Consider the following 27215-nt stretch of genomic DNA (forward strand, 5'->3'; position numbering starts at 1 on the left):
CTTCTACCTGCTATGATTTTCTTGTTAGCATTGTTAAAAAACACAAGAAGGACTGTAGAATAGAAACCAGTCCACATCCAGAGCGTTTTTCCTTCTGTCTTATTCTGGACATGAGGCACAAAGCCTTTAAATAATTGACAGCTATCTATCACCCTCCCTTTCCCCACTCTACTTTTTTTCTCTTCCTGCAGCAAGCCACAGTCTCTCCTTTCCTATCATTCACTCTCTGCATGTGTTAAAGCCTACACTCTTATAATGAGGCAATCTAAAAACAAATTGGTTGGGGGAAGGCGGCGGATTAAGGGATATTTCTATAATGCTGGATTTGTTTTCTGCTCCGCATTTGGAGATGTATCTGAGGCTATGATGCAGTATTTTAAGATGTGTAGAGAAATTTGCAAACAGTCAGTGTGACATTTATAGGGAGTTAAAAAAAAAGTCGCAGTGGGTGAAGAAAAGCAATGAATGTCAATTATCAGTGATCAATTATCAATCCATTTATCCATACAGACTTAATCAGGACTTGCAATGAGACGGAACATTAATTAATGTGCTCTAATGTAGCGTACGTTAATAATTAACAGACACTGCTATTGTTGCTACTTTTTAAGGAGGACTGAAGGAAACTTCTGCCACCTCGTGGTGAAACGCTGCATTAAACATGTCTATTTGAGGAACGCTACTAAAATAAAGCTCTGCAGAACATTAACAAAGATTCATTTGTATTAATATTAAACATATGCTGTGTCATTTTAAATATAAACTCTGGTGTCCCATTTAATCTACACCGAAGGCTAGTTCCTCAGTTTCTTGGCTCCTTAGAGGTTCTTTAGCTGGCCGAGGGTTTTTCTAAGAGGAACCCCTTTTTAAAAGGGAAACCCTGTGTTGTAAGGTGCTACTACAGAACCCCAGAGAGACAGAAACTGAAGAATCCTTTAGACTGTGTTCACACTTGGCTTGTTTTTTCTAGATAGCAAGCTATTCTCACTAGCTTGCAGTATTACAAGACAGATTTTTTGGCTGTCGCTGTCCTGTACGTTGGTTTTTCTCACTTTGCTTTGTTCCTGGAGATTTAGATTTAAGTATTTAACACGTTAGTTAACATGGAAATAAAAGTTAAGTTCAGCATTAATACTCCATCAGCAATATTAACAAAGTAACCAACACTTCATTAACACTATTCATTAATTTTTTCCCCTATTTGGTCACCTGACAATTCCCGCCCATCAGGCAGCTCTCCCAATCATATAACAACCACCAACTGGGGAAGGAGAAGGCTAAAACATGCTTCCTCAAAGCCAACTGCATCTTTCCGAGTTGCTACTCATGCTGTGTCACAGGGCAGGGTAATACACTCAGGGGAAAGTGCTTTCTGCCCTCTTCCACATATATGAGCTCACAGAAGCCCATGATTGGCTAGAGTACCCTGTGATTGACAGGGGAGAGAAAGTATGCCCCTCCTACCCAAATTAACATGTTAATGACCTAAGAACTGACCCTGAAAAACCATTTTTAATACATAAACCTGGAGACCTTGGTTTTTTTAGTCATGGATTGAATAAATATTAATGCACATGCATTTCATTAACATTTAAACAAGCATCTATAAATATCTGTGTTAACTTATTTTGTTACTTATGGCTTTGTTACTATTATGAATTATTAATGTTGAGGTTTATGCTTTGTTAATGTTAACTAATTCGTTAATATTACCCAGGAACATTTCCAAACCATAATACTGTGAAAGAGCAGTGACCTGCAGGCACATCAGCGCCTGTTCTGTACCTCCATCAGGTAGATTGGCCCAGTAGATGATGCGAAAGCCCTGCAGCACACCGTTCAGGGCTTCCCGGGCGGGTGTCGACCACGACAGCGAGATGGTCTCAGGAGACGTAGCCGTGGCAGTGACCTTCTCTGGAGCTCTGCTGGGAACTGAGGGGTGGGGAGGGATATTTATTACAGAAGTGCTTGGCAATATGATTGTATATAATATAGACATTGTGATTAATTATGTCACAGTGCACTATTTTGAGATCTTTTTATAACTTCTTAAAACAAATACAACCTGATTGGAAGCAGTTATAATTGTAAAATTTTGTACTGAATTTCATGATGCACAAGTAGACTGCAGAAAGATCTTCAAGTATTGTGATATGATATTTGTTGTTATATCACCGAGCCCAAATTTATAATGCAAATAAAATGAGTTGCTAAACACAAAACCCAGCGTAGAGTGGAAGTGTAGAGTTTGTCTGATAAAACCTCTGAGATCAGTAACCATCCCATGAAGAATAAAAGTATAAAACAAATATATTATTACTGGGTAAGTGGAACCCACTGACTAAATGGTGCACGTATTGACATTTCAAGTCCACATATGAATCAGAGAAATTGCAAAACACTTCCACAAGATGGCAGCACATCCACACTGCTGCAATACCGCCAATACCAGGAGCATTTAAGGAGATTCAGTGAGACATGATGGAAACTGGTGGAAATATTTTAGCCCATGTATCACTGCTCTTCAGTTTTACTGAATCCTACAGCACGTGTAAGTCACTTTGCTTGAATGTAAACAGAAATCTCAGCGTGTCGTACCATCCTCCATGGTGGTGACTCGCACTTCGCTGGAGGCAGGTCCCGGTCCAGCGCTGTTGCTCGCCTGCACCACCACCTCATACTGCGTGAACTTCTTCAGGTTGTTCAGGGTGAGCGTCTCCGTCTCGCCCGTGCTCTCCACGCTCAGACAGATGAACTGGTGGCTCCCGTTCACCGAGTGCTCCCTGTGGCACACCTGGTAGCCTCTGATCATGCCATTCTGGAGGTGTTTCTGAGGAGCCTGAGGGGAAATAATGATCCATAAATAATCTGCATCTATGAACCTGATAAAGATATTGGGTGGAAACAGTGTTATGTACCTTCCATGTGACCTTGATGCTCTGAGAAGACATCGCTTCGAGAGTCACATCTTGAGGTGGACCTTCAGGATCTAAAACATATAAACACAATTTGTGATTTGATCCAAATAACGTGCATCAATTATTCTGAAATAGTCAAATCTGGTGCTGCTATTTTTCTCCAGTTTAGCAATAAATGAAAGAAGAATTCCCCTAATTCACAGAGAATGAGAAGGAAAATCAGGTACCTGGCTAAAAAGAGCCTGCAAAGTCTGTGTTGTGAAAGAAAAAATAACTGGAAATGGGAGATTGGTCAGAATTCCTTGAGGAACATGTGGGATTGGTCAGAATTCAGTTTGGTCAGAATTCTTTCTGGGGTGGGTAAAATTGGTTAGAACTCCCTCTAGAATGAAAGGAATTGATAAGAATGTATTCTTAAGTGAACTGCTTTGGTCAAAAGTCCTTCTAGAGTGGGCAGGATTGGTTAGAAGTCCCTTTTAAAGGGGTGACTTGTCAAGTATTCCTTCTGGATTGGTCAGAATTGGTCAATATTCCCTTTGGAGTGGGGAGAATTGGTCAATACTCCTTCAGGAGCCAGTGAGTTTGATCAAAATTCCTTCAGGAACAAGTGGGATTGGTTAGAATTCCTCTTGGATGTGAGCGGGATTGGTCAAAATTTCTTCAGGAACAAGTGGGATTGGTCAAAATTCATTTTGGACAGAATTCTTTCTGGGGTGTGTAAAATTGGTTAGAACTCCCTCTAGAATGAAAGGAATTGATAAGAAGTTTTTCTTAAGTGAACTGCTTTGGTCAAAAGTCCTTCTAGAGTGGGCAGGATTGGTTAGAAGTTCCTTCAGGAGCCAGTGAGTTTGATCAAAATTCCTTCAGGAACAAGTGGGATTGGTCAGAATTCTTTTGGAAAGTGAGCAGGATTGGTCAAAATTCCTTCAGGAGCAAGTGGGATTGGCAAGAATTCCTTCAGGAGCAAGTGGGATTGGTCAGAATTCCTTTGGGAAGTGAGCGGGATTGGTCAAAATTCCTTCAGGGGCAAGTGGGATTGGTCAGAATTCCTTCAGGAGCAGGTGAGAGTGGGATTTAAAATAATCCCACACATACGTCTAATTCATGTAGACTTTTAGAAAGTCACTAATCATTGCGTACTGCACTTCAAGAACAGATTTCCTGATTTTGGTTTTACCTGCTTCATCCGTGGTGACTGTGAGCTCATTGCTGGGCTCACTGTCCCCGATGTGGTTCTTGGCGAACATGCGGATGTTGTAGGTAGATGAAGGGTGGAGCTCGATGATGGTGGCCAGATTCAGTGTTGGGGAGACGTCTCTGGTTCTGCGAGCTCTTTCCCAAGTAGCTGTAAATAAAATATTAAAATGATATTGTATAGAATGTTTTGGTGATACCCAACATGGCTGCTTATATTAACTAAAAACAGTATACTACATGCTTGGATGTATGTCTATTTTACCTGTTTTATTCTTGCACTCAATATCATAGCCAGTGATGGGGCTGTTCCCGTCAAATCCCATAGTCCAGCGGAGAGCGATGGTCCTGTCCTTCACCTCTCGAATCTCCACTTTAGGAGGCTCTGGTGGCTCTGAAGACACATGGATAATAAAGAACCTCTGAGAAAGGAGTCACTTTGGTAGTCACTTTAAGCAGTCACGTCCAAAGAGTCTTCTCCAAGAACCAAACAAAATTATATTTAGTTTTGCTTATTCATGAATATGTTATCTTAAACTGAGGAAGATCTAAATCAACATCCTGTTCACCCACTACCCACATATTTCAAATTCTCATAACACCATATATTAGACTCAAATTTTAACACAGTACTTTTTAATCATCTCTCAAAGGAATGCCTCAGCAATTTTATGCCTCAGCAATTCTAACTACGAATGTAACCGATCAGCTAAAACATGGAAGGCTGCTTCCTGCTATATTATCCCATTATGCTAAAATATCAGAAAGTTGCTTAAGTATACATCATTAGGGTACATGATTAGAATTTTCTTATTATAACATCTATATTTCTGCTTTCAAACTTTGGGAAACAGAAATTAGTCCAGAGTTTTCTTTTCAATTGTGCCAATTAAAAGAAAGTGATTCTGATTTTACAAGATGGCCGCCAATAATGGTAGTAGTCCCACTGCATCCTAAACCATATCAGTGAGGCACTGAAGAAGTCGATGTGGTTTGAGGCAGATATTTACAGTAAAAATTAGACAGACTTCCATTACTCTATAGCCACATTAGCCTTGTAGCACCAGTGAAAAAAAACCAAACAAAGAAGCAAATGTACATACATCAAATACTTTTAGTTGAATACATGCATTTGAACACATTCATATCTGGTCAAGGAAGTTCTCAGGTCTTTACCTTGGACTGTAAGCTGAATGATGCCTCTGTCTTCGCCGTAAGAGTTGATCGCATGGCAGGAGAAAAACCCAGAGTCCTCCCTCAGGGTTGGGTAGATCTGATGGATGGATATGGAGCAAATACAGTAGATCTTTCTATTTAGTTCCACTGTGTTCTCTACTTAGTAAAGAATGCCATATAGATTGACCCAGGCTATCTCTTTATTCCATACAAATACAACAAAACAATTCTCCATCATTAGCAATGTGTAGATTCCTGTAATTCCAGTTACAGCCACTAGTCGGAAGCATTGCATTACATTTCCCAGTAACTTTTACCAGGTTAGAGGAAGATGTAGGACGAACATGTAGGACTGACTGAGATACCTCCAGAGTAGAGATGACCTCCTCGCCGACCTTCTTGACCGTGACCGTGTGCCTCCACATGTCCGGGTTGATGATGTGCGACTGCTTCTCCTTCTCCACCTCCTTCTCCCAGCGCACCATGATGGGCTTCTCGCCGTGGGCCTTGCAGCTCATCTCGATCTTCTCACCTTTGGTGGCCAGTGTGTTGTTGGGGTACGACGTGATCATGGCTGGTACTGAGACACACAGGAAGTGGGAGGGAATCAGATGGAGCCTCCAGTGGAGTGAGAATAGATAGCATTTCCTTGCTGTATTTCAGAATACCAAATTGGAATAAACCACTACGAAATACCAGACTATAACTGTGTCCCTGATGCTAGAATTCATAACTAGTTTGCTACCATTAACAAAATAGCATAATATATTACTAAGCGTATGTTTGGCAGTAGACACACTCTCACACACGCACAAATACACATGGGAACTTCTCTTAACATATACACACACACACACAGTCCGTTGCCCCTTAAACAACCATTTTATGGTGGAAACTTGGCCAATGCACCACTGCGTGTGTGATGTTATTCAGTATGTCAGGCCTAGGATTGCACCCGATTACGGCTCATCTTTTATTCAACCCAGGCTTTTTTAGATACATGAAGAAAAAAAAGACCTTGAGTCATCATCTGAAGTTGCCGTTTTTATTTCTATGATGCAATGTAAAACTGGAACCAGTTGCCAGTCATGGTGTATATATTCATAATTGAAAAAGACAGACTTAAAGATGACTCAACACTTATTAATTACAGTCCCGAGTGTCTTGGTTTCATCACAACTTCCCTCAGGCTGTGTGATACTGGCGCTACTTTGGTGTATTTCTTTAATTTTACTGACAGAATTTAAAAAAAAAAAAAAAAAAAAAAAAAAAAACTTAGAGGCTTCCTATGGTGCTTAGAAGTAAGGCAGGGTGGTGAAATTTTGCAGGAAACTTTCCTATAAAAGCACATCCTGAAGTGTTTTATACCACACTATACCACTAAAAAAAGGCATTTTATTACTATTATTATAATTTGTGGCACATTTGCAAAAACAAGTTAGCTCCTGTTATTGCTTAGACTGTCAGTCATTACCTATTTTTATTAAAAAAAAATTTGTTGTCATGTTGTCATGCTACTGAGAAACCACGAAGCATAACATCTTCCATCCTAAAAACGTTCCCATGTGTGAAAATTTACTGTTACAAAGCGCTGACACTGAAGAATCCTTAACTAACAACTTTTGAATCCGTTTATTAGGCTTAGATTAAATATAGGGTCTGTTATACACGTTCCTGTGTTACTATAGCAACGATAATGTATTAGAATGAGCGTATAAATATAAAACAGTCAGAGATGCTGTTATAGAAAATTAACCAACACCTTCTGACCAATCGAGAGAATTATATTCTGTGATATAATGGTTAAGTACTTGTATTATGTTTTCTTGACCTTGGCACTTAATAGTTTCCCACCTGGGATCTAACTTTTCTGATGATCTTTTATGTTTTTTTTCTCTAGAAATGACATTCGGGGGGTTAAATATTGACTAACTTAAATCAGTTCCCTAGCAACTGAATGCATTTCTGTATAACCTGATATCACCCTCACACCTCTTTTTTTAACTATAGTACTATTATTCATAAACATTATCAGCTACGTTTCCTGTTAGTCTCCCTCTCTCTTCCCATTTCCTATTTGCAAACTTTTCTCAAAGTGAAAAACTGTACTGATGATTTAAATATGAACACACTGACTCTGTGTGCAGCTGCATTTCACTTCCAGCACAGGACTGCAGATGGACTTTCGACATCCTCGTTTAAAATGCTTTGCCCTCGAGGTACTGGGACGGGAGTTTAATGGAAGTATCGACGAGTTGTAATGAAACAGAAGGGTACAGAATCTATAGCTCAGAGAAAGAAGCCATTACACACAAATGGATATGCACAGTTAATCACTTTCCGATATTTATCATTAGTTATCATTAGCCTTTACTTAGCTCTGTTAAAGGTTGCCAGGCAAAATCAGCAGCAACTCATGTGAGCCTTTTCTAATTATAAACATTACTCTAAGAAATCTCTGAACATAACGTTGTGTTTTATGCCTGTTAATCTGCATCATCGTCATCACAGACTGTGCAGCAGTGATCGATCTATACTTGCCTCTGGCAAAAGACGACCAAAGCAACAAAAATCACTATATAGATGTAGAAAAAGATAAATTATATATGTGATGAGTGTGATGCATTTGTAATGAGTGAACATAGAATCTTCAGGTTACTGCCATTCACAAAGTCTGACAAATCAAACCAGTGTGTAATAAACCTTCTAAAAAGAACATCTGAAACATCTCTAAAATAACACAATCAGTGCTCCGGTTGTCATGCGTGGTGTGTTTCTACTTTCCAGCTGCTTTGATGCACATCTCAACTAACGATTGACAATGTTCAAAAAAAAAAAAAACATTTAAAGCAGCCAGCGATTGAGTTTGAATTAATTCTGAGTTGTTTGAGCACCATACAGTGGAATACAATTATAATTTAAAGATAAAATGCTTTGACAAGAGAAAGGCCAAGTCTCCTTTTCAGGAACTGACAGGAACAGAGGCCACGCCTCCTTTTGAGGAGCCGCGAAATCCCATGCCTCTTTTATAGGAACTGACATGCATGTAGACCACACCTCCTTCATTGGGACTGACAGGCACTGAGGCCACGCCTCCTCCACTGGGACTGACAGGCACTGAGGCCACGCCTCCTCCACTGGGACTGAGAGGCACAGAGACCACTCCTCTTTTACTCGTCTGATTAGAATCATTTAGCCTCATGTATGCAAAAGTAGCCCTTCATTCAGAATCACACACAAGGCAAGAGGACAGAAATTGGCTCAGCAATGCATGCTGGGAATTTAATGATTTTTTTTTTTTTCAGTTCCCTGGACCATCAGCTGAATAAATATACTTAAGTGATCCCGTGTGTGCACAGTGTTAAAAGGTGAAAAAACGATTGATGAACACTAACAGAGTCTTAAGTTGGATTGCTACTTATCTGCAAAATCTCTGGAAAACAATAAACCAAGAAGATGTTGCTCAAGAGTCCTCATGGCTGAGGGAGGAATTAGTCCCAAGTGGTAAAGTGGAGATTGGAAGAAGTGCTGAGGTTAACATCAGTCTTTTGTCTGATTGGTTGTTTGGTTAATACTGGCTACAGCAAAAAATCTTAATAAAGGGTTTTAAATTTGGTAACAATAATGAGAAAATAAAAAGCTGATCCACTGAGAGATGAAAATGATGTTAATTCTGATAGTGGTGCAGTGGGATTTAGGCCACTGTTCCTCTCTACCTAAAGAGTACGATGCAGCAGTGCTTTATTCCTTTAGTCTGTCCAAACAGATTAGCTTACAAAGCCTCAACATTCATGCTTATACCACCATCAACACCATCATCGTGCCCGTCATGTCGTCATGTCGCGCTCTGCCATAACTCTGCATTGCATTCTGGAACTTTGCACCGACATCTCCACCACTTCTACGCTGGATTTCTCATTAATGTGATACTGATCATCTTGGAAAATGGTGAGCGAGAACAGAAGCTCTTGCTATTTTATTATTAGAGACTAACAGAAAAACCTGACTCCCTTATGGTTGAGATTGTTGAAGTATTTTCTCTTATTGAATGCCATTGTAACTGCGCTTGCAGTAACAGTGTCCCCCTGTGATGTCAGCACGGCACACAACTTCTCCCAGGAATAACGAAAATACAACACCAACCAACAAATTAGCATGAAAAATGCTAAGCACATCATAAATATTTCCTTATGCATTATTTCCTGTCACTCCCAATCTTAAAGAAGTACTAAAAACCATCTAACTGGAACCTTTGGTACCTTTTTCTCTGATGGTGAAAGAAGCCCCTTAGAGAGTTTGTGGTCTCTGCTTAGCATTTGCTCCTCAGGGAATCCTGCCTGTTTTTCTTCACTCATCTCCCTCATGAGCTGGGCTCCCCTCCTCCGCCCCCATCCCCCTTTCACCTGGACATGTTACCATGCCAACCAGCTCCGGGCGCTCTCTCTCTCTCTCTGTCTCTCTCTCTCCTCTTGTCAATGGAGGACGAGAATAGAACAAACACGCAGGATTGATTTTCCAAGGCTCGTAGCAGCTGCCACTTGTGTTCATATAGTGGAGAAAATACGCCCGAGATGAAGTTTTTATTCATTCACCAAAACCCAAAAGCAGCATGTCATAGGTTATTTAGGAATCAGATGATCTCAATTTCATAGTAGACTGCAGCTTTTCATTTTAATTAAGTTAACGAGGTCATTAGGGCCGTAATTGACCTGTCGCTTAATGGGTTTCTGACCCTTGACCTCAAACCATCAGGACCTAGTAGTTCATCCTGCGTTGACGATGTCACGTCCCTCAATCTGTGGATTTACAGTAAGTATGTGAGGCGGTTTGGGAAAACACATCAGATGTCACCATGGCCGAATTCAGGAAAACTGGTTTTGATTTAGGTTACTTTCTAACCTTGCATTGGTGTCAGTTTCACAGAAGCACCAGTAAAAACCTGCAATCTACCTAAAGATGTCTAAAACCTTGCTAGATAAGTTTGATTTCCTCACAAAGTGAATGTCACGTGATAAAAACCTGCATGCTGTAACGAAACGAACATAAGTCTAATCACTTCCATTTGTAATCAGATACCGGCTGTCAGAATGTCTGCAATGCTTCTGAGTCGTCATGTCATGATCAAAACACGGAAGAGCGCTTACACCCTCTGTACAGACGACAGTGGACAGTTTTAAAACATTTAAGTAAACGAATAAAAGTCAATATAGCCAAAAGAAGTGAGTGAATGAGTCAGTGATTATTTCTCCACTCATGTTAACGTGAACAATGGCATGAAGAGATGACGACGAGGCTCGTGTTTAAACACGTTACCTCAGGTGATGAGGCAGAGGCTGCTGTGGATGACGCTGATAATGAAATTGAGAACTCATTTCCCGTGTTGTTTTTCCTTCAGTAGATTAGGTTATAGATGTAGAGGTAGGCAGGGACGTCAGTGGAATTAGAATGAAATCTTTAAATCAGTCTGTCTGTTTTATTGTGCTATTTATTAACAGTGTTTAGATGACTGATCTTGATAATGAAGCAGCCTGAAAACAGCATTACGCACAACGCTGTGTCTGTGGTGCAATAATAATAGCCCGCAACAGCTTCACTAGTCCACCCAGGAACATGTGTGTGTGTGTATATATATATATATATATATATATATATATATATATATATATATATATATTTGCAGTAGACAGGCTCTCATGCTGGGAATGTAGGCCATGCTGCTGTGCCTCATTGGGCCATTTTGGGAGACAAGATTGGTGTGTACAGGAGCTTTGGCTCTGCTTGCCGGGGGTAAAAATGGAGACGACTGGTTAAGTGGAGGAGCTCGCTATCCTCTGCTCATGTGCTTTACTGCACAATTGGGCTTTTTCATGGAGAAACAGGCAGAGCGTGATGGTCAACAATCAAGTGAAGACAACCTTTGTACAATTTTGAACATCCAGGACTTCATATAGTAAAAAAAGTGACGTCTCAGGACCATTGAGTTATTCAGCTACACTCATTACACTATTCTGCTCTTAAGCTGCTTTGAATAAAAGCTTCTGCCAAATGAATAAATGCAATATTTAATACAAGAGCAGTGGGCAAAGAAACAAGCTAGTCCATTCATGTGCTGCTCCATCATGTAAATGTTTTAGCGTCATGAGGCTTCCATAAAAGCCGCAATTGCTCTAATTGGTCCTAACTGACACCAATAAACAATGATTGCTTGTCAATGTTTCTTAGATGAGTGTGTTTAAAGCAGGATAGAAGAACATTCACCAGATTTAAAAGGTACTTCATTGAAAAATCACCATTAGCAGTGTAATTTAGTCCAGCGTTTAGCATAATGTGATGGGGAAGTAAGTGATTTAGAGGGCCAGACTAATGCTGTAAGCTAATTGAGTCCAATCTGTGCATGAGCATAAAAGTGTTACAGCTAAATTATTTTAAAACGATAATCAAGATTTGTGAAGTAACTGGAATTAAACCAGTGGTACTAAACAACTGAGACTCCAGCTCAGCCTGTATAATACAGTATATAGTATAATTATTAATATAGTCTTATTAACCCATTTACTGTTCAGGATCACACCAGTCCTTTTTATGAATTAGCAAAAAAAGTGTAAAAATAACTACAAACATGAAGGCATTTATGCATATTTTACCATCCAAAGCGATGTACTTTAGCAGCTATACATGCACAAAGACATTATTGTAAAAAAATGGACAATTATGTGCAAGATAGACACATTTGATTGCTTTTACACGCAAGCGGCCATGATTTAAATGCCTGGTGAACATGTGCAGGAGTGTTATTGCACCAAATGGTCACTAGAATTGTGCATTACAGGTATTTAATTCATTCATTCTGCTTCAGGAACCACTTTATCCTTTATCCTGGATCTCAGAAACACAGGAAAGTGAGGTCGGAATATATCCTGTATGAGACACACACACACACACACACACACACACCTAGGAGCAATTTAGCATCTCCATTTCACCTTGGAATGAGAACCTGGAGGACCTACATAAACACCGGGAGAACATGCAAATCTCCACAGACAGTACTGAGCTCAGGATTGAACCGGGAACCCTGGAGCTTTTAGGATCTTATTGGATCTTGTTTGAAAAGACAAGGAAATGACTCAAATTTGGCACACACAAATTTTTAGGGTCAAAAATATAGAAAGACAATCAGTCAAAACATCTAACATTTGCTTTGTCAGGTCTATAACATCTAAGAATTATACTGTTAAAAAAAGGAAAGTGTGTGTACATGTGTGTGACATTTGTTTGCTTAACTGCTTGCTAGCTTCTTCGCTCAAACATAGAAGAGTGTGTAGTTTAATAGTGGGCTAATCATCGCTAGTTCATGCTGCCTAGTGCCTTATTCTGATGCAGCTAAGGATTATGACAGATTACTGGATAATCCCAAATAACTAGACACTAATACAATCCAAATGAATCAGGTTTTATAAAAGGTTATTCCTTTCTACAGTGACACAAGCCATATATAGTATTCATAATGCTGCTTAATCCAACACCACCCCATGTTTAGCCCTAAATACAGACATATAACCTGTATATTTAAAATAAATCAGATTAAAAAAAAAATCACTGCGTGTTTACTGCCTATAAGGGGACATCATATAACAATTCATTACTTTTAGCATGCTGTTAACTTGTGGTGTGCTTCCTAGCTTTTCACGCCCCAATACAAACAAACCCAGGTTTCAAAAACTGTGTGAGTTGACTGAGTAGCTAGCTAACACTCTAGATCATTCATGCTAAAGGAACAGGGAATATATTTTGAAGGGTGCCAAATAACAAGATCACACTGTACATCATATAACAGTTTATAACATTTAACACAATGTGTGACATTTGTTTGCTTAACTGCTTGCTAGCTTCTTAGCTTGAACAGAAAATAGTGCGGTAGTTCGACAGCTGGCTAATCATCGCTAGTTAATGCTAAGTAATGCTGCCTAGTGCCTTATTCTAATCCACAAAGTATGGATTATGATAAAGATTAGTGGATAATGTCAAATAATCTGACTCAGATACAATCTAACTGACTCTGGATCAGGGTTTACAAATGTTTATTCCTTTCTAATAAGGAATAAAAAAGCCGTAGCTATAAAGCACTCATAACGCTGCTTAAGCCAACATCATCCCGTGTTTAGCCTTAAGTACAGACATAACGTATATTTTAAATAAATCAGATTTAAAAAAAAATAAAAAATCACTATGTGTGTTTACTGTCTAGAAGGAGACATCCTGTCCCTCCCTCTAGGAAGAAGCGAGTCCTGATATAAACATAGTGCTTAATGAGGGCCTCATATGGAGCAAACACACAGCGATCAGAGCCGAGCAGAGCAGGTCAGGACGCTCGGGGAGGCTCGGGTTTCAGTGACGCCGGCGCTGAGAATCAAAACAACAGCCGTGAACCTCAGGGACCTGCGGCGAGCGCAGCAACACGCCACGAGGACAAGCACACGGTAGATTATTCCACTGTGTCATCAATCACATCGAGCACATGCTGATTGGATGAAGAGGTGTGCGTGCGTGTCTGTGTGTGTCTGTGTGTGTGTGGGTGTGTGTGTATATACCATTGCTAAACCAATATGTACATATGTAAACATAAATCACGTACTAGTGTACTGATTGTAGTAATCTACAAAACACACACGTGTGTATACTACTGCAAAACCAATAAAAATACATTATATTAGTGTACTGAATATAGTAATTTACAAAACGTGTGTGTGTGTGTGCGTGTGCATGCGCGTGTGTGTGTACTATTGCTAAACCAATAAACATAAATCATGCATTAGTGTACTGAATGTAGTAATCTACAATACGTGTGTGTGTGTGTGTGTGTGTGTGTGTGTATACTATTTTAAACCAATAAAAATACATCATGTATTAGTGTACTGACTGTAGCAGCATGTGTGGCATGCATTTTACCCCTTTATAGAGCTTTTAGAAATATTTAGAAACAAGTGCAAAAAATGACAAATAATAGAATGGCATTAGACAGTGTAACAAATTGTATTACAAATGCTTTTACAGCCAAGTTTATACTAGAGAATGTAAAACGTGGACAATTTCCAAAAAATCTAATAATGTAATACATTACAGTAAGATATGTATGTATGTATGCATGTATGTACCAAGAGCACCTTAAAAAACCACAACAAATTCCTTGTGTGTCTGTGCACACACTTGGCGAATAAAGCTAATTCTGATTCTGATTCTCGTTTATTCTCTAGAAATATCACTTAATATCGAACTGTGCAGAGAGAGAAAGAGGGAGATGGAGATGGAGAAAGAGACAGGATGTAAAAGAGAGAGAGAGAGGGAGAGAGAGAGAGAAAGCAGGAAAGAGACAGAAGAAGAGATACAGGAGAAAAGACAGAAAGGGTGAGGAAAGGAAGAGGGAAGAACTGAGACGATAAAGAGAGATTGAGATGAGGCGACACAGCAAAGGAGAAAAAGAAAGGGAATGAGATTGAAACAGAGGCGGGAAAGACACAAGGAGAAAGACAGATTGAGAGAGAGAGAGAGAGAGAGAGAGAGAGAGAGAAGAGAGATACGCACACACTGCTTTCTCAGAGCTTGCTTTTCTACATGACTGCCTCTGCTTCAGTTCAAGGCTTAATGGAGGGAAGATAAGTCTTTGGCTTCTGAGTGCAGAGATACAGCACACTCGCACACACACACACACACACACACACACACACAGTGCTGGAAGGCTACAGTAAGGCAGAAGCTCTACAGCACCAGGCTACAACTGCTGCCTCTCTCCTCTACGCTCCAGTGACCTTGTTTAACCTCTAATAGTAAAAGTACCACTGCAGAATCACAAACACACACACACACACACACACACACAAAAGCTTCACAAACTTGCAGTCTAAAGGACACCAAAACAAGTACAATCATCATCCGCACGTCCCGCTACCCTCCCTGACTGCCTGACGATATGTCGGGATACACCGTGATGAGGAATCTAAAATCATTATATGCTAACCTATCATTATTATTATTATTATTATTATTATTATTATTATTATTATTATGTGATTTTATATATACATATTAACATGAAAATAAATGAAATGAAAATATACAGTATTTCCACTAATGTGGTTATTTGAAATATGTTTTTAAAGAGGAAATATGACAAAATCCTACTTCTGTGTGGTTTTGATGATAAATAACAGCATAAGGGAAGAAACAGGAAATAGAGACAATAAAAATGTGATAGAAATTTTAATTCTAATAATTAATTCTAAATAATTCTAAAACAAATAATATATTTAACATTAATAAATAAGTAGTTCATATAAACTAGCCTGTTTTTAATGTTAATAATATGGATAAATGTAATAATATTTTTTATTTATGTTTATAGCATCTTGCAGAATTGGAGCAGCTCTATGTGCTTAACGCAGGACTGAAAAAAATGAAAGGTTCAAAAATAAATAAGAAAGATACGAAAACATGAGAAAGTTTATCATTTAAACTGAATGTGAGCAAGCAGCTGAGGAAAATAATTCAGCAGGTCAGCGTGACTTACTCTTGACGTTGAGGTACATGGACTTGCTGACGTCGGCTCCCACGTCATTGCTGACTTTACACAGGTAGTAACCGGCGTCTTCCTCCAGCACGTGCTTGATGAGCAGAGAACCGTTGCTCAGCAGTTGGACCCTGTAGCCCGAGTTTAGTGCAATCGGGTGAAACTGAGGAACGCCAGCACCTGCAAGAACATTCAGAACATCAGAGAACATCATTTCGCCTTGCTGCTTCAATTAGTAAAGAACCTTACCGCTGCTTTAATCAGAGAAGAACCTTACTGCTGCTTTAATCAGAGAAGAACCTTACTGCTGCTGCTTTAATCAGAGAAGAACCTCACTACTGCTGCTTTAATCAGAGAAGAACCTCACTACTGCTGCTTTAATCAGAGAAGAACCTCACTGCTGCTGCTTTAATTAGAGAAGAACCTCACTGCTGCTGCTTTAATCAGAGAAGAACCTCACTGCTGCTTTAATCAGAGAATAACCTTACTGCTGCTTTAATCAGAGAAGAACCTTACTGCTGTTTTAATCAGAGAAGAACCTTACTGCTGCTTTAATCAGAGAAGAACCTCACTGCTGCTTTAATCAGAGAATAACCTTACTGCTGTTTTAATCAGAGAAGAACCTCACTGCTGCTTTAATTAGAGAAGAACCTCACTGCTGCTGCTTTAATCAGAGAAGAACCTTACTGCTGCTTTAATTAGAGAAGAACCTTACCGCTGCTTTAATCAGAGAAGAACCTCACTGCTGCTTTAATCAGAGAAGAACCTCACTGCTGCTTTAATCAGAGAAGAACCTCACTGCTGCTTTAATCAGAGAAGAACCTCACTGCTGCTGCTTTAATTAGAGAAGAACCTCACTGCTGCTTTAATCAGAGAAGAACCTTACCGCTGCTTTAATCAGAGAAGAACCTCACTGCTGCTGCTTTAATTAGAGAAGAACCTCACTGCTGCTGCTTTAATCAGAGAAGAACCTCACTGCTGCTTTATTCAGAGAAGAACCTTACTGCTGCTTTAATCAGAGAAGAACCTTACTGCTGCTTTAATCAGAGAAGAACCTCACTGCTGCTTTAATCAGAGGAGGAACCTCACTGCTGCTTTAATCAGAGAAGAACCTCACTGCTGCTTTAATTAGAGAAGAACCTTACCGCTGCTTTAATCAGAGAAGAACCTCACTGCTGCTTTAATCAGAGGAGGAACCTCACTGCTGCTTTAATCAGAGAAGAACCTCACTGCTGCTTTAATTAGAGAAGAACCTTACCGCTGCTTTAATCAGAGAAGAACCTCACTGCTGCTGCTTTAATCAGAGAAGAACCTCACTGCTGCTGCTTTATCAGAGAAGAACCTCACTGCTGCTTTAATTAGACAAGAACCTCACTGCTGTTTAATTAAAGAAGAACCTCACTGCTGCTTTGTTTAGATAAGTAAACGTATACCTTTAGAGTATTTCCACTCTATAGTTGGACGAGGTTCTCCATCAGCAGAACAGTTCAGGATCACAGCTTTCCCATAGATCCCATCCTGGTCTTTGGGCTGGACAGTGAATCTTGGTGGAACTACACAGGAGAACAGCAAGAACTTTCCTCAAACACATGCTACATCATCAGAACACCTTTTCCATTGTTTTTCAAAATGCTGGAACATGGATTGATAGAGCCAGAGGAATAAATCAGTGTTGAGGTGAGTAAATCGTGTCCTCCTCACCCCTGACGATGAGCTGGCTCTGGTATTTGACGACGGCGGCGTCGTTTCGGGCGATACACGTGTACGTGCCGTTGTGAACCCGCTGCAGGTTGGAGATGCGCAGTGAGCTGGTGAAGTCGATGTTGTCGATGGTGACGCCCAGGCTGGCATTAATGGGCTTTCCGTCCTTCTCCCAGTTAATAGAGATGGGCAGATCACCTGAACGCACCACGCAGGGAACGAAGACCCTGTGACCGATGGAGTAACGCGGGAACTCGAAGGGCTGGATGAAGGGAGGGACTGAGGAGGAGGAGCAGAAGAACAAAGTACATAAAACTTTATGGATTGTACTTGCACTCAATTATTCACTACACCTGCATGATGAATACTTATACAAAAAATAATAGCATTCTACAGCTTCTAATAATAAGTAAACATATGTTGCACCATGTGCAGTAACATAGAATAATAATTATATATTTAATAGAATTATTATTCTAAATAATTACTCTAAATTTTGTAATTGCCTGTAAAATACAAAAGTTACAAAATTAGGTATTACAAAAATTTCAGCCATTATTCAGAATAATAATATTAATAAATATAAACATGCAACAACAACAACAATAATAATAACCTATAGTATTTCTTTTTTAAAATAATGTTCTGAAATTATTTTCAAAAATTATTTATTTATATATCTTCATTTATATATTTATTTTTATAAAGGTTTAGGAACACCTGCAAATACAAAAAAACATGAAAAAAACATTTTAATAATAAATAAATAAATAAACCACATAATTAATTAATTAATTAATTAATTAAGAAAAAAGTTAAATTAGTTATTAAAAACAACGATAACTACAAATTTCAAAAAGTACCTTATATGAAGCAAAACAAAGGCTATAAATGTAGTATAATCTAGAGAATTCATAAATTAATTTATTGAAGTGCTGAGTCTGAGAGCTGGTTTAGGGAAGAGCTCTTTGCTACAGAAACTACACACTGAGCTAATGCCTAATTCCTGAACCTCACTAATTACTTAAATAATAGACAATTTGACACTATTTGGAATATTTTCATTGTTTAGTTGGTAGTTTCCTCAGTATTGATCTCTGCCACAAGCGCTTTACCTTTCACAGTGACGTGGACGCTCTGGTTCTTAAAGACCTGCGGCTGGACGAGGACGTGGCAGGCGTACTCGCCCTCGTCCAGCTCCTTCTGCACGTTCAGCAGCTTTAGAGTGCCGTTGTTCTCGAATGCTCGCTGTCTGTCGTTGAAGGGCAGTAGGTTGGAGTTCTTGTACCACTTGATGGAGTAGTATGGGTAGCCGATGACGTGGCAGTGGATGTACGTGTCCCGGCCGGCGATGGCAGTGAGGTTCTTCATGGGGCGTATGTCAGCGGGACCTAAAAAGATGGAAAAAAAAAAAAGAAACTTGTTTAAAATGATTTGTGGAATTTGGTTGAATTGCAAAATGAAAGTAGAACTAGTTTTCAAAGAGAAAAAAAAAATATGTTGGCTGAAGTTATAATGATGTGTCATTTCATATCAATCCTAACTACAATGCATCTTCTGCTATAACGCTAGAATTCCTGTTATTACTTAGTTATAGCAGCTATAAACATTCAGTCCCCTTACAAGCCTCTCTTCGTTTCTCTCTCAGTGTTATTAATTCAAAAATGAAGCTTGTCACACTACTGAGAAACCACCCCATGGCGGAAAAGCACTGACACTGGAGACTCCTTTCATAACTGTTCAAAAATACACTTTTAAAAATCTGTTCATGCGGAGCGTCCACTGTACAAGTCCCTGTGTGAGTTTTTACTATAGAAATGATAATGTATTCAACTGTGAGCATGAATATAAACCTGTGAGCTGCTGTTACAGAAAAGGAATAAACACTTTCTGACCAATCAGAATTGAGACTTTAAAATTCATTACTATTATGGGCCTGATTTGCACAATTTAGCTTTAAATTCAGGATGAGAGAGAAAGAGAGAACAAAATCACAGCTGGTTTAAATTCTGCATAATCAACATTGTTTCCCAAATTAAGCCTTTAAGGCATTAAATTAAGGACAGCAGAGAAATGCTGGGCTAAAAATAAGTAAGCAAATGAAAAAAAAGAAACAGTAACAGAAATTAATAGTGAGTGTGACGTGAATCATTAGAGATGTGATGCTTTACAGACCTGCAGGAAAGACAGTGGAAGAAAATGTTACGTTTATTGTTGTTATGATGGAAACTGGTTCACAAACAGGAACATTAAAAAAAGGAAATTAGGTAAGAAACATGGAATTGAAAGATAAAGTCTTGTGTGACTTGTGTGTGTGTTTTCGGAGGAGCTGATCTGACAAGCACCTCTTACGTTTATTCGAGCCTGGTAGGAGACCGTGCCCGCCGAGTTGTTGCATGTGCACCGGTAGACGCCGCTGTCTCGGACCTGCGTGTGCGACATGTTCAGGTAGCTGATGACGTTCCCCTCGGCCGTGATGCTGTGGCCCATGCGGTGGCGGCTGTCCTTCACCACGACGTCGTCGTCCAGCGTCCACGTCACCACCGGCTGTGGCGTCCCTTTGACGTGACACATCAAGGAGACGAACTCGTTGGGGCTCACCACTTTCTCACTGAAGGCAGACAGGATCTTGGGGGTGCCGTCTGTCAAGAAATGGGTAAATATGCAGGATAGTTCTATGAAAAAAATCAACTTTACAGAATTTACACAACTTTCCACTTATCCCAGTGCGTGCTTGGTGTCCAACATTTACTTCACTGTTTTTGACCTGATCACTGGATTGAAAACTAATGTAGCTCAAAAACAGATGTCTATCACCCAAAATCTTAAATAATATCTCAATCAAACCACATCTGGTCCTTCAGTGATGTCATATAGACTTGCTGAAGTGGTTTAGGCCACTGTTGGACTTGTGCAACACTTCACATCGTAGCTGTATGCTGGAACATTATGTAAGCGGCCATCTCGGACAACTGGAATCACTTTTTTCCTTACTACGATTTGTTATCACTCCGCCCTCTAGACCCCGCCTCCCAAAGACAGAAAGTGGAATTGTATTTGGAAAATGAGTTTACTTATTGTTACAACATATCTGACAAGGTATCCAGATAGATTTCACATTTCTGTGACGATGTAAATGGATTCTTTAATAATAAGTCTGAACTTATTAGATGAAATAAAAATCTAATCTTGGTAGTGAATCTATACATTTGCACCTAATTTCATTGATTAAAACTGGAACAATATTATTTCTAAGCATAATAAAGGTGCCATATTTAACCAAAAAAATACCAAACAAAAAAAGGTCCACAATGTTTACTGACCTTCTAAAATGACCTGCACAAAGTCCTGAGCTGAGATCTTGCCCTTCCTGGCAAAGCACTGGTAAGCTCCTCCGTCGCTCTTGGCCATGCCGTCCATCACCAGGTTCTCTTTGTTGATCCCGTTCATGTGGACGCTGCCGCCAGCGTTGATCTTGTCGCCGTTGCGGTACCAGGAGAGCTCGTACTCGTCTGAACCGGTGACGCTGCAGGTCAGGGAAACCTGGCTACCCACGCTGCCTTTCACCTTTCTGGGGCTGACCACCACCCTCAGGGGCTCTGAACAAATCCATCACACTGAGCATCAACAATTAGCATTTGAGCATGCAGTTGAGTTGAAAAAGCAAATTAAACACATGATAAAATAATTAATATCCCACACAAACATTATGATTTCATGACTTTGATTTCTTGATCTTGAAATGCTGAACTACTGGAGCATGAAATGCAAAATAATATAATGTGCTGGATCAAGTGCTATTTTATAAGCCACCAGATAATAATATCATTAAATGAAGACAAATTTGCAGTGATTAATGTGATGATGACGACCAGGACTATTTATGTAGCAAAATTATCTGAATAATTGTTGCATTCATATATCATCATGTTATTGGGTTTTTTGTTTTCCATTTTTCACACCAATAAAATTCAAATAAAAATAATAAAAAGTCTTCAATTAGCATCACAGACATCATGGATAGAAATGGAGTCCTAAAAACCTTTTCGCATGCCTGCGGATTCATCAATCAACAAAAAAGAGGAGGTACCTTTGACCAGAAGACGCCCTATGACCTCAGCGTTTCCGTAGCTGTTCCACACCTCGCACACGTAGCTGCCCGAGTCGCTGGGCTGCGCTCGCTCGATCAGCAGACCAGTCACGCTCTGTCTGAAGCGTGTGTCCGGCTCCAGTGGCCTGTTGTCCTTCAGCCAGCGGTATTTTGGCGCCGGATGCCCTGAAGCTTTGCACGGGAGCTCCACCCTGTGCGAGGCCATGACCTCTCGCTTCTCGAATCCATCGAGGATTGCGGGAGCCGAGTTCGTGGGGTCTTGGGACATGAAGAGGAAGGCATAAATATTCCGAATAAGAATAAAGGCAGTGGGAGCTTAAAGGAACAATTTGATGAGGAAAACTTATATAAACTTATATATTCGACTCATTATCCCAAATGTACTCAGTCAACCAAGACCTATTTGGGTTCTGCACTTATTTCTTTGCTAACATTTACGTTTATGGCATTTGGCAGACACCCTTATCCAGAGCAACTTACATTTGTCTCATTTATACAACTGAGCAGTTGAGGGTTAAGGGCCTTGCTCAAGGGCCCAGCAGTGGCAGCTTGGTGGTGCTGGGATTTGAACTCTCAAGAAGTCCAACGTCTTAACCACACCCCCAGAAATCTGTCTCATGGAATGGAAATCTCACTCATTTTCTCAACTGTTTTCCATTAATACAAGCACAAAGCTAGATGTAATTGCTTGGAATTTCTTTTTTTTTTTAAGGTCCACCAATTCATTTTTAAATAAATAATTTATAAAATGGCAGGGATAGACTGGACTGACATGATCAAGATTCTGCTAAAATGACACCTTTAATCTTTAGGAGGCAGAGCGATACCAAATTGTTCAAAGGAAAAAAAGTGATGCTGGTTTGGGTGTCCAAGATGGCTGCTCCTATAATCGGGATAATTGGTTCACCTTGAAATTGAAAAAAAAATTAAAGAAAATTTTTTGATAATGTAGAGTTTCATTACTTGTTAGCTACAAACGCCTCTTAGATACAGTGCAAACTAAAAAAAAAACCCTGTAGTTTGTGTAAATTTGATTTCTGCTCTAAGTTTCTGTGAGTCGGGCCCCTGAGCAATACCTTTAACCTCCATTCACACTAGCAAGCGACAAAGCACCAGGTGATGATTCTCTGTGCTCCTCTCACCTGGCACGAAGAGCCGGGCGCTGTTGCTCTGCCTCGTCTCGGAGGTGTAGCGATGCCTCGTCATGCAGCGGTAGTTGAACAGCTCGTCCTCCTTCTGCACGTCCAGGATGTACAAGGCTCCCGTGGACGTTATGAGAAATCGAGGTCCTGAAACACACACATGCACACACGTTATTTTTTTTACCGCCAGCTACTCTGGATTTCATTTCTCCTCTAAATAAACCTGTCTGTGAGTCTGGAAGATTTTAGAGCTCGTTAACAGAAGCTGATTTTTCTCTCCAGCCTCCCCAGAGAGCCGTTCTGACTGAACCAAGCTGCTGTGATCCTTCGCGGCTTTGATGTGGCCCACGGCTCACACCATGTGTTAATATCATGCTAATTCCTGCGATCAGCAGAATGGTGAGGTCATCAAATTTTATGAAGAATAATAACATGGCCTAAAGCAGTCATACTCTTCAGCTGGACTCCAGAGGGGACGTCCGTGTCAGGAATGACTGAAAAGGCAATTGGACAAGATTGTCTCATGATTAATTCTCAAGGGTGGAGCTGCAATCAGAGCTAGCTTTAATATCCGGGGTGCATCTATAAACTGCGATAAGGAAATTATGATATTATTTGTATAATGCAAATATGTTATTTCCATTTTCCATGGAAAGAGTTTACCCTCTTTAAAAAAGAAAAGGGAACGTTCAAAATCTTAAATATTTAATATTCAAGATTCTGCATGATTTGTTGGTCCCTCTTTAAATGTAAGCAAATTTGTGACATTTGTAACTCATTTGTAAATCCTTTGTACGAAAGGTCAGATATTTCCTGAGATTCATCCCTTCCACTGAAGAACGTGTTCAGACGACACTCCCGTGGTTTTGATCTAACATGAATCATTAGATTTTACACAAACGTGTGGAGTCCATGGTAGCTCGAGTACAAACTCTCATTAAAGCAAAAGGGAGACATACCATATACTAACAAATTTTCTAATTCATGTGAATATTCCATCTCTTTTTACTTTTCACTCAAGTTATTGCTGATATGATCATATCATTGGTAAATAAACATTTAGAATTAAATTTTTAAAGAATGCAAAATAGAAGCATTTTCTTTATATATACAGTTCTATGCAAAAGTCTTAGGCACCCTCATTTTTTTAGTAGAAATTTTGTTATAGATGTCTATTTTATGACTATTTTATGACTACATTATTGATTCAGTACAAAACATTTTAGATTCCAAACATTAGTTTTCCAGCACAAAATTAAATGTTACAGAAAAATATGTTTGTATGTCAGTAAAGAAAACAGCAGATTCCATGAGACCAATTTTCAGACAAAAAAACATAATGAAGGCTGCTGGGTTTCGCTGCAGAAATAAGAAGCGAGTCTCCAGAAGAACTGTGGCTGCTTCTGCAAGATGCTCAGTAACACTTCCAGCTCATTTCCTTATAAAACTGCACACACTGCACCTGAGACTACTATTTATTTAAAGCAAAGTGTCGTCACACCAAATATTGACATTTAGTACTGTTTACTGTATAGTATTTTTAAATGCAGAAACATTTAATTTCATTATTTACCAACATGGTTGAATTGAGGTCCACAAACTGTGTTTTCAACTGCAAATAAGAATTTAAGTGTGAATTTTAAAGGAAGGTGACACAAGAATGTGAAATTTCGTGCAAAAAAAACATTTGAAATTTAATATTTACATACTCTTTTCGATTTACCAAAACAATCCCCAATGATCCAAAAAAAGAAAAAAAAGAAAGAAAGGAAGAAGATGAGAGCATTCTAAGATTATTTTTCAACTTATTTGTTTTAATACCGTTTGTCCATTGGAAAGCTTTATTAACCCTTTAATCTGGCAACCCTGGTCACATCACGAACAGCAACTAACTAACAATAAAATGAAACCCACTAAACAGGATTGCTGTAAGATTGCCAGTTTTCTAAATATTGTAGAAGCTGGAGTCAGATACCAAAATATAAACATAAAATAAATATAAAAATATTTAATAAATACATACTAAAATACAAAGTTAATCATCATCATCATCATCATCATCATCACTGGTCCCACCTGGGCAAAAATGAACATGTGAAAAATGTATCATGCAAAAAAAAATGAAAAGTATAAAAATAATCATGTGTTTTGTTTTAAAAAATCATGTTAAAATAAAATAAATGATTAATTTGTAAAAAAAAAAAAAAAAATCATGTGAAAAATAAATCATGTAAAAAAAAATGAGATAAAAGAATTGTCTGAAAAAAATCAAGTAAAAAATAAAATTAATTAGTCATTTAAAAAAATTCACATCTGAAAATAAATTAATAATTTGTAAATAAATAAATAAATAAATAAATAAATAAATAAATATTATTATTATTATTATTATTATTATTATTATTATTATTATTATTAAAATGTGAAAATATAGGAACTGTGTAAAAAAAACAGATGTGATAAATTAATCACGTAAAAATCATATAAAAAATAAACAAATCACTTATAAAAAAAAAAAAAAAAGAACCTACACTCTTCAATTATAAATTATAAAAAATATTCCTAACAATTTGTGAAACATTTAAAATGTCTAAAAATATATATATGTATAAATTTCACATGACGTTTGTGTTATTTTTCTGTAAGGGTTGTGTCTGCATGTTGTGCTGCACCTCGTGACGTATCTCACCCTGAGTGTGTTTGTATATGTGCTTAAACAGCATAAGTAAACAGTTTAGTGCTGAATGAGAAAAAAAATCGGTGTGAGACGAGCCAGAAGTGAAGACGCTGCTATTGTAAGCTCTGACCCAGTTGGAAAAGAGAGAGAGAGAGAGAGAGAGAGAAAGAGCATGGATTAGATGTCTTTAAGGCATTTTCAGATTGTGAGCTAAATGTGCTGTTTGCGTGTGTGTGTGTGTGTGTGTGTGTGTGAATAAGAATAAATATTTATGAGAAAATGAGAAAATGTCTGTATGTTTGCTCCAAAATGGAAAAATTATGGAAAACATATAACAAACTTTATGACCAATGAACCAATTCTTATTCTCATTATAGTATATATATATATATATATATATATATATATATATATATATATATATATATATATATATATATCTATAAGTGACAAATGCTGGAGATCAGATTCAGTGATTTTTTAGATCAATTTTAGATGCAAAGTTTTGACCCTTAATATGGTTAAGTGTTTAACTGAATCAGAACTTATTTGTGCCAAAAAAAAAAAACAAAAAACCTTAGAATTCCCAGATTCTGAAATTTAGGGGATACTCTGAATATTTGTAATACAGAGGAGATCAGGAAAGTGTGTTAAGATTTGGTTAAAGAAATTCATTTAATTCATGCATTCATTCATCTTCAGTCAGAGCTTTTTCCTGGTGAATCCGGAGCCTATCCCGGGAACACTGGCCATGAGATGGGAATACACCCTGGATGGGATACTAGTCCATTGCAAGGCACACCCTCATTAACACACATTCACATCTAGGGGCAATTTATAGTACCTACTCCACCTCTTGGCGTGTTCTTTTGGGAGGTAGAAGAAATCCAGAGAACCTGGAAGAAACCCACGTGGACACGGTACGAACACGTGAAACTCCACGTCCGAGCTCAGGATCGAACCAGGGACCCTGGATCTGTTTATATACTGCTGAAATAATGTCTTTGGTTTTATTCATGATCAATGTTTTCTATCTTTAATAAGTCACTGGACAAGTAGCTGTGCTTTGGTGTCGCTATGGTTACCACGAGAAATAAGCTTAGCGTTGTTGTTTCTATGGTTACCACACAGCTTTTTTTTTTTTCACCTGTCATATCAAAAGCTGTGCTGATCAGGAATTCTGCCTTTTTATACATGAAGCAGAGAGATAATTGTTGCCTGTCGTGTCTAAATCCCGTAACTCTATAAACACGTTTTCTGGCACTTAGATTGTCCAGTTTAATAGCCATCACCATGGCGATACCTGATATCATCACCAACTCAAGCCTAATACTGGTGTATCATCAGATGCTTATTTCACGTTATTAAAAATGTATAGAGTTTTATTTGTTATACCAGAGATTAAAATGACAGAAAGAAATGTTCCTGATCCTCCCTATAATATTTCAGGTTTTTTTGTTCCCCGCATCCCGCTAGGCACCCCGCTGTGCGTCTCAAGTTAAAGCACTTTTTTGTTCCTGGTGCTTCTGAATGAATGAGGAATGGCTCCATTAAAGCAGACAGCTTGTCATGTGTGACTAAAAAGGGGAGGAAATGTGTGCGACAGAGGGGATAAGTGCACATCAGAGACTCCAGAGACGCTGCATCCTCCACATATACCACAGGGTTATGTAACGAGGTGAAATACAGGTGATAAAATGACTGATGGAGCATGATGAGGCCTTTTGGGGCT

The 27215-nt window shown here is 38.8% G+C and overlaps 1 protein-coding gene across 1 annotated transcript in view; it reads right to left on the reverse strand.

Annotated features, from left to right (window-relative positions):
- dscama (Down syndrome cell adhesion molecule a) overlaps positions 1-27215 on the reverse strand; it is a 78736-nt gene that overhangs the window by 14718 nt on the left and 36803 nt on the right. The window contains exons 4-18 of the mRNA XM_034312923.2: positions 22807-22953; positions 21644-21922; positions 20877-21152; positions 19899-20195; positions 18669-18944; positions 17554-17832; positions 17286-17405; positions 15853-16032; positions 5654-5868; positions 5289-5385; positions 4378-4506; positions 4096-4263; positions 2919-2989; positions 2599-2839; positions 1786-1932 (exon numbers count right to left, since the gene is read on the reverse strand). Coding sequence (XP_034168814.1) covers positions 1786-1932; positions 2599-2839; positions 2919-2989; positions 4096-4263; positions 4378-4506; positions 5289-5385; positions 5654-5868; positions 15853-16032; positions 17286-17405; positions 17554-17832; positions 18669-18944; positions 19899-20195; positions 20877-21152; positions 21644-21922; positions 22807-22953 — 2922 coding nt within the window. The remainder of the gene's footprint in view (positions 1-1785; positions 1933-2598; positions 2840-2918; positions 2990-4095; positions 4264-4377; positions 4507-5288; positions 5386-5653; positions 5869-15852; positions 16033-17285; positions 17406-17553; positions 17833-18668; positions 18945-19898; positions 20196-20876; positions 21153-21643; positions 21923-22806; positions 22954-27215) is intronic.

The sequence above is a fragment of the Pangasianodon hypophthalmus genome, chromosome 17, assembly GCF_027358585.1.
Source record: "Pangasianodon hypophthalmus isolate fPanHyp1 chromosome 17, fPanHyp1.pri, whole genome shotgun sequence".
NCBI classification, from domain to species: Eukaryota; Metazoa; Chordata; class Actinopteri; order Siluriformes; family Pangasiidae; genus Pangasianodon; species Pangasianodon hypophthalmus.